Source organism: Eleutherodactylus coqui, chromosome 1 (assembly GCF_035609145.1).
Source record: "Eleutherodactylus coqui strain aEleCoq1 chromosome 1, aEleCoq1.hap1, whole genome shotgun sequence".
Taxonomy (NCBI): Eukaryota; Metazoa; Chordata; class Amphibia; order Anura; family Eleutherodactylidae; genus Eleutherodactylus; species Eleutherodactylus coqui.
The window spans coordinates 471341972-471350707 of NC_089837.1; the positions used below are offsets into that span (position 1 = coordinate 471341972).

The window sequence follows — 8736 nt, forward strand, 5'->3', positions numbered from 1 at the left end:
CCCTCCATCCTTATCCCCAATGCTGTGACCAATACTGCGTTATTTGCCCCTTTTAGGCTCTGTTCACATTCTGCATCGGAGGCTCCATCCTGACCTACCATACAGAGTAGATTTAGGGTTATATCAGACAGGTCGACAGGAACCAATTGGACTCCACTATGGACATCGTGGCCCGTTTAGTGCCATTCAGTTCCATCATAAAACAGAAAAATCTGGCCAGGAGACTCCATTTTCCTGCTCATAACGTAGCAAGAAAACTGAACACAGGGCGGATTTGCCGCGGTTTTGCCGCAGCAGATCCGCCCGCGGCAAAACCGCCCGCGGCCGCTAAGCCCGGGATTAGCCAGCCATGTGGACGAGGTTTCTCAGAAATCTCGTCCACACGGGACGGCTAATCCGCTGCGGTAAATCCGGTTTCAAAAGAAGCAGCATGCTCATTCTTTTTTTCATTCCGCTGCGGCCGCGCTCTCCTCTATGGGAGCGCCGGCCGCAACGGAAGAGCAAGCGGCCAGACCGCTTCAAAGCCGCCGCTGCAGCAAAACCTCTTCAAAGGTTAATTTGGGCTTGCAGATTTTTGTGCGGAAAAATCCGCAAGTGGTTTTTTCCGCAGCGCTTTTTTACTTTCTGCCGCATATTTGGTGCGGTTTTGGTGGGGTCTATAGAGGTCTATGGACAAAAAAGCGCTGCGGAAAAGACTGTAGAATGAACATGCTGCATTTTTTAAAACAGCGCAGCAGTTGCATTTCCGCACTGCGGCTGTGCGGAAAAAATCTGTCCTGTGAGAACAGCCTTTTGGCAAATCTCATTTGTGCTGCATTGCACTGCAAACGCAGCGGTTTTGCCGCACTGCGGATATGCAACGGCAATCCGCGGCAAATCCTCACTGTGTGAACCCAGCCTTAAAGTGCCACTTTTGTACTTCCAGCTAAATACTTAGTAATAGTACCCCCTTTATGCTCCCACATGGGAATAATGCCCATAGGTAGTAATAGATGTTTGCTTGAAATTAACAATGCCCCCTGTGTGACTCTTAAAATAGTATCCTCTTTGACCTCTAGACACTAGCAATGTCTTTGCACAGTAATAATTTCCCATGGACTTCCTTTTAAAGTAATAGTGGTCTGCTTGAGTGTCCTTTACATAGTAATATTTCCCCCATTGAGTACCCCTTTAAATAGCAATGTCCACTTTTATTGCCCCATCATATAGTAATAACCCCTTTGATTGCCAATTTCTATAATGTCCCTTTTGATTACCCCCTTGTATAGTAATCATGCCCCCTTAATTGCCCCTCATATGTCTCCTTGGATAATAAACACACCCCAGACTCTCCTAATCCCTGAGCGCAGCATCTTTCCTTCCTGTAAAGTTTCAGGCCTGGCACAGGAGGCGCTGTGATATCACTGTTGCACCTCCTGTGCTGGGCCGTCAAGCGTGCCTGTTGGAAAACAAATGTTGCGCTAACTGGTAACTTTGTTTCTTTGCTGTTTTTATCTACATTGTATGTAGTTGTGGAGGCAGAGGATGGTAAGATGTGGAGCCTTTGTATGACTCTGCTCTACCATAGTTAGCAACTATATTGGCACCCTATGGCTTCTGATATTTGAGTGGCACTCGCCTGAGGATTCGGAGCACTAGGCTAGAGGCCTGGGGCTTGTGCCCCAGAGCTACAGTGTTAGCGCCACAGACAGGGGCATAACTATAGAGGGTGCAGGGGATGCGGTTGCACCCAGGCCCGGGGGCCCATAAGGCCTCTTCTCAATATAGGGAGCCCAGTACTATGAATAAAGCATTATAGTTGGGGGCCCTATTACCGGTTTTGCATTGGGCCCAGAAGCTTTAAGTTATGTCTCTGTACAGCACGGTTTAGGTATGGGTACAGATAGAGGGGGGCCCCAGCTCACCTTTTGCATCAGGGTCCCTGAGGATTAAAGGTGTTGTACCAAAATTGCAAGATATTCCCTATCCATATGATAGAAAATAACTTGCCTGTCAGTGGGGGGTCTCACCATTGAGACCCTTGAGATCTCATGTGGGGGTCCTATGTCCTGCTCTGTTGCCACAATGGGGGGGGTCACTACTTCCACTGCACTGACGTACAGCAGGGGTTGCTTATCCCCTTGCAGTGATGTCAACATGAATGGAGTGTTGACCAAGCATGTGAGGTTATTACCCCACTTATTTCAATAGGGCTGATGGAAATGATCAAGTGGTTGCCTCTCTGCTATCTTCAGTCCCATTGAAAGTGAATGGAGCACTAGTCCACTTGTGTGAACAGTGCTCCATTCAGTCACCTCCTCACTGCAGGGAAAGAGGAAGGGGGGCTATAACCCCACAATGAGGACAGATGGTGGATAGTGGGGGTTTAAGCAGTGAGATTTCCACTGATCAAGTTGTCCCCTATTCTGTGGATAGGGGATAACTTGCAATTTTGGTACGACCCCTTTTAGAAAAGAAATGAACTCGCTTATTAGCTGGTGGAATTACATCCCTTTACTTTAATCCCATGACTGCTAAGGACTAGTACTAGAAATAGCAGTATAGACTTCTGTGCACCAAGTTCCTGCCTTTTATGCTTACTTTCTCATACAGCTTGGTGTTTGGTGAATTGTGAAGTGCTGGATCTCTTAAAATAACATTAAATAGAGAAAAACACAAAATCCCTAACAAAACCAGTATATACATCCTGATCTGAGCAGAGCCAGCCTTCTGCATACATAACAGACACCCTCAGTAGGGGGTCTGCGCATAAACTAGACCCCACTTTGAAAATGGTTCAATCTATTTTAATGATTGGTTAGCTTCCTCACTTCAAAGACAATCTGAGCACACACTCCTGATTGGCTGATAGGGAGTCAAAAAAAAAAAAAGTTTGCACAGTGGAGGATCAAACAGTGGAGAGGAGTTAGGAGAGAGCAGGGGAAGTAACATCCTCTGCTGTAGGAATGATCTGATCTTGTGAATCCTTCACCTACTAGGGACTAACCTCATGGCTTCTGTTCTTCTTCGCAGAGATAATACTTTACAGGCTTATTTACAGGCAAGTAAGCTTTTATTTGACTTTGTTTTGCTGAATGCAAACATGTTACACAGTATCTCTTCATGCATTACTTGAAATGCTACACTGTAATAGCTGTTTATTTTTACCATTGCTATTTGATACATTAGCATGTATCTTCTAGTGTGAGGCTGTAATATTGTCAGGGGCAAATAAAATAACCTTGTAGAATCTATGTGCCATAAATCAAATGTTGCTGAGCTTTACTGCTTTTCCTTCCACCTGGCACTGAGAAGGGTTCACAAGAAACATGACAGAAGGGAAATGCTGCTTCAACCAGGACAGCAATGGATTTCCTGAACCTCTGATCTCTTGCTGTGTCCTGGAGATACCTGTTGGTAACAGTTCATTGATGCAGTTTCATATAGCCTTGCAAGTTGCTATAGAAATGTAGTAAGAAAGTGTGAATTTATCTCCAGGATTAGGCTATGTTCATATCTACGTTAGGAACATTCTTTCGGAGGATCCATGGCAGATCCGGCTGCGTGAAGGACTTAGGGGCAGTAAATATCCGGGCAGCTGAACAGAGACCAGACAGATACCATTATAGTCAATGAGGTCCACTTGGCTTTGTTCGGTTCTGTCATAAGATGGATCCATTTAGCCGGGGGCATAACCGAGCAGGAAAAGGAACCCCTGAATGCAGATGTGAACATAGCCTTATGAGCACAGTTACAGTAGCTAGACATGAGTAACTTTAACCCATAAGAACTCTTAAGACACTCAATGTTTTTATATCATTTGCTACAAAGTGTATTGAAACTTTACTTGGACAGTTTTATACATACAGTTCTACATCTCCAAAACTGCTTTAACAATAGTAAACTCTCTCAAACTCCTCATCTCATTCTAATGAGAAACTGGACTGCAGTCTGTCTGATCTTGGGGAAATCTCTCAATCAATTCTAAAATCTGGCCATATATGTATCAATTCTCCCTGATTGGACTTGTGATCCAAATCTATTTACTATAACAATGCTGACTGTTAAAGGGACACTGGGAGATGTGAACTGGTTGGAAGATTATATCAGTTGAAAAGGGTTGTTGTAAATATAATGTCACCACATGACAATTGGTAAGAACATTGGTAACTTTCCAAACTGTTAGCGTTATGTATATTGTACAGTACTGTGAACAGTTTTAGGCAGGTGTGGGGAAGTGTGCTTTTTTTTGTTTGTTTTTTTTGTGTTTGTCAGTTAACAAAGGGAATTGACATCTATCAAATATTTGGTGTGACCACCACTTGTCTTGAAAATGGCATCAGTTCTTTCTGGTACACTTGCACACAGTTTTTGAAGGAACTCGTCAGGGAGGTTGCTCCAAACATCTTGGATAACTAAGCACAGATCTTCTGCGGATGTAGCTTGCTCAGATCCTTCTGTCTCTTCATGTAATCCCAGATGGACTCAATGATGTTGAGATCAGGGCTCTGTGGGGCTATATCCCCACTTCCAGGACTCCTTGTTCTTATGCTGAACATTGTTGCTAATCACATTGGCTGTATGTTTGGGGTGGTTGTTCTGCTGCAAAATAAATTTGGAGCCAATCAGACGCCTCCCTGATAATACTGCATGATGATGGATAAGTATCTAGCTGTATTTTTTAGCATTAATCCTGACCAAATCCCCCAACTGCATTTGCACTTTGTTTTTGAAAATATTCTTTCTTTGCAGCACCTCACTTTCCCACATTTGTCTAAAGCTTTTGCAGTGTGTATGCATTTGCACCTTGCTGCCTTTTTTTGGTCTGGAAAAGGTGGTGTGGATTTAAGTAGTGAAATGCGCCAGTTTTAGTACTAGCGTGTGCTAACTTTTAGGCATAAACTGGTCAAAAGTGTATTATCTGAGAAATGGTATAAAGTGGGAAACTGATTCTGACGTGTGCTGAAGGTGTGCCAAATCCAATAGCGTGCAATACTAATAGACTTGAAGCATCTTCAGACTGCTCCACTAACCTTATGTGGTCTATGTATTAGTCTTAGTAAATGTTCCCCATACTGTACAGTGCACATCTAGAACAGCTGCAAATGTAGTCTTATACATTTTTTTTAATATATAGTTGTATATTAACTCTACTTCTGTCTTCAATTATTATAGGACAGGACTCCTAGCTCATCTCCAGACACAGGACCCCTACCTTCCCTGAACCTGCATCCCTCAACTTCAGTAATAACACCCAAAACTAGTCACCGGAATTACCCACAATTCTCTTCCAACTCTATTGGACCTGCATCAACTATGTTTCAATTCTGGAGTAACGAAGTCCCTTCAAATTCTGAAATGGGTTCTCATGCTGTGGCTTTTGGTGTATCGAAAATGCAGTATGCTGGTCATATGCAGGCAGTAGGATCTCATGAACTACCATTGACTCCTCCAGCTGATCCAACTATTTATTCATTTGACTTGTCTCCTGTAAAGGTTTTGGCTCCACAAGTTCCAAGCAATCCTACATACCATTTCCAAGACCCAAATACTATGGCACAGGATTTCTCCATGCAACTCATGCAGAACGCACCCACATTGACCCAAAGACACATGACCTCGGCTCATATGGATGATCAGACTTGGTGGAACTTGCAACAGACCAATGCAAATAACCTTCACTCCTTCCAATTGACAAACTCCTTGGTAGTTGGACCCCAGCCTCAACTTGCTGCACTTCTTCAAAGCTCCTCGAAAACATTACTAAGTAACACTAGACGCTGCAGGAGATGTAAATGCCCAAACTGTCAAGCCTCTCCAAGCAATGAGGAACCAGGGAAGAAGAAGCTTCATATATGTCATCTTCCAGGTTGTGGCAAAGTATATGGTAAGACTTCTCATCTCAAAGCCCATTTGCGTTGGCATGCTGGCGAGAGGCCATTTGTATGTAACTGGGTCTTCTGTGGTAAAAGTTTCACAAGATCTGATGAGCTGCAAAGGCATCTTAGGACTCATACTGGAGAAAAGCGTTTTGGGTGCCAAGAGTGTGGAAAGAGATTTATGAGGAGTGACCACCTTTCCAAACATGCAAAGATCCATCAGAACAAAAAGGGGAAGTGCACAAGTTCTCCCATGGACAATATTAAGAAGGAATGAATGGTCTTTGCAGAATTCAAGGGACAGACTACCTGCAACTATTTTTATGTTAAGATGTATTCCCTTTTATTCAAAATGAACAGTTTATAGGCTTGCAGAAGACTTCTAATATTTTGTCATATTCAACCTCATTGACCAAAGTGGCCTGAGATTAAGGGGACTCTTTGCCTGAAAATATTTGCATAATAAAAGTATTACATGATTGCTTATTTATAAACTTATACAATTGACATGTACAGTGACTCAAAAGAATCTACTTCTTTGCTGGAAACCGTCCTTTATGTACAAGTACTATGGTGTGGTCATGAATGTATGCTTCCCACATGTCCAAAATATACTTCATGAGAAGGACCCCTCTGATACCAAACAAAAGGTCTCCTTCGCCTGCTGCCAACACACCATATTTATATATGAAATCTTGACTAGATTGCTGACATTCATTTCCATGTGATGTCCGTTCTCTTTATTCGATGTTAATAGCTTGCAAATGGAAATGTTGCTGTTTTGTGAGTGTTGTAATAAAAATGATCTGTTCCCTTCGCTTCTGATAGTTTCTTGCTTTCTTTCTCTAAACTTTGTAAACTTGAGCTATAGATGAGTAATTTGCGTTTCTTAAGTTACCTTTTACATGGGGAGATAATCATCCAAATCACAAGAAACTAGATTGTTGGCGCTAGTCATCCTGTGTACACAGATACTGAATGAGAAATCACTTACTTGTCAGATTTGCTTGCTTTTAAGGTAAGCGAAGAACCAAGTGACTATCAGCCTCTGTAAACAGGCAGTCATTCATGTACAAACTGCCTGTTTGCAGCGCTGGAATTGATCATAAACAACCAGAACGATGATCGTCCCATGTAAAAGGGCCTTTAGTCTTTTGGGATGTCTGCTAGGTGCTTCTGTATCCAACGGTCTTTCCATGTAAAGGTAGACTACATGTCAAAAGCTTATCTACAGTTAAATGTCTCAAATGGACTCTAAAATTAAATCACAGAACAAATAAGTTAGGATGAATACAATTAACTGACGTGTCAAGAAATCTAGATTTTATTTGGTGAAGCAAAGTAGCCCACTCTAGCTGATACAAAACCTTTACACAATTGAGACCTTCTTCTAATTGCATTCAGAAACTTCTTCCCATTGTTGACATTCCCAAATGTGCTGCACTTGTAGGTTGCTTTGCTTTTGCTCTTCTGTCCAGTTCATCCCAAACAAACTCAATGAGGTTTAATTCTTAAGACTGCAGGCTTTTATTTATTTATCTCTTAAGCCTGCTGCCACCTTCTTTAAGTTCTGATATAACCTTGAAGTATATTTTGGAAAATTGTCCTGCTGTAATATGTAGCCTGGAGCCAACTAGGGTATTGCATGGTATAGCAAAATGCCATGGTAGCCTTTCTTCCCCCCCCCCCCCCCCCTCCCTTCATGTGCCAGTCGCACTGCAAGTTGCAAACTGTGCATCCAGCAAAAGGGCTCCTGACCATCATGCTGCATCCTCCATGTTTGACACTTGGTGTAACTGTTACCATCCTTTCACATGATGGCATAGAAAAATCCTGCATGATGTAACAAGGGTGGCAAATTTTTATTTCAGTCCATACCACCCTCTTTCTCTTCAGTAGTCCAATGGAGGTGCTACTTGACCCAGGCTCCCATGTTTCCACCTGCGCATTGCATGAAATATGCGTGCAATAAAGATTGCAGCATATTCTATCTTGGACCTTATTACACACATGCTAAGATGGTACATGTCAATTGGTGGTGCACAGCAAGTACACACTGTCATTGCATACTTGCTGCGTGTCTCTTGGGTGGCACACAGCGAATTTAAAGGGGTTGTCCCGCGGCAGCAAGTGGGTCTATACACTTCTGTATGGCCATAATAATGCACTTTGTAATGTACATTGTGCATTAATTATGAGCCATACAGAAGTTATAAAGTTTTATACTTACCTGCTCCGTTGCTGGCGTCCTCGTCTCCATGGTGCCGACTAATTTTCGGCCTCCGATGGCCAAATTAGCTGCGCTTGCGCAGTCCAGGTCTTCTCCTGTTCTCTATGGGGCTCCGTGTAGCTCCGCCCCGTCACGTGCCGATTCCAGCCAATCAGGAGGCTGGAATCGGCAATGGACCGCACAGAAGAGCTGCGGTCCACGGAGGTAGAGGATCCCGGCGGCCATCTTCACCGGTAAGTATAGAAGTCACCGGAGCGCGGGGATTAAGGTAAGCGCTCCGGTAAGCTTTCCTTAGGTCCCTGCATCGGGGTTGTCTCGCGCCGAACGGGGGGGGGGGGGGGGGAGGTTGAAAAAAAAAAAAAACCCGTTTCGGCGCGGGACAACCCCTTTAAGCTCATGTGAAGCTACTCAAGTGTTACAATTGTCAATTTTCTTTAATTGCCTTTTTCCTGCCATTATGATTGCAGTGTGCTCTGTCCAACACTGATTATAGAATTGGAGGGTTTGAAAGTAATCTACGAAAGTGGAGACACCATTAGGAATAGTTTGCATCGAATTTCAAACCATAACTTTCTGTGCTGCAGAGCTGCTGTCCTTAATGTGTTTCCTGAAGCCTTTGGTTAAAAACACCTTTTACAGTAGATAAAG

At 43.3% G+C, this 8736-nt stretch overlaps 1 protein-coding gene across 1 annotated transcript; it reads left to right on the forward strand.

Annotated features, from left to right (window-relative positions):
- Nucleotides 1-2983: 2983 nt before the first annotated feature.
- Nucleotides 2984-6217, forward strand: LOC136613192 (transcription factor Sp5-like). Its single transcript, XM_066594032.1, has 2 exons — nucleotides 2984-3040; nucleotides 5155-6217. The coding sequence occupies exons 1-2, from the start codon at nucleotides 2990-2992 to the stop codon at nucleotides 6133-6135; spliced, it is 1032 nt and encodes a 343-aa protein (XP_066450129.1). The 5' UTR covers nucleotides 2984-2989; the 3' UTR covers nucleotides 6136-6217.
- Nucleotides 6218-8736: the final 2519 nt, after the last annotated feature.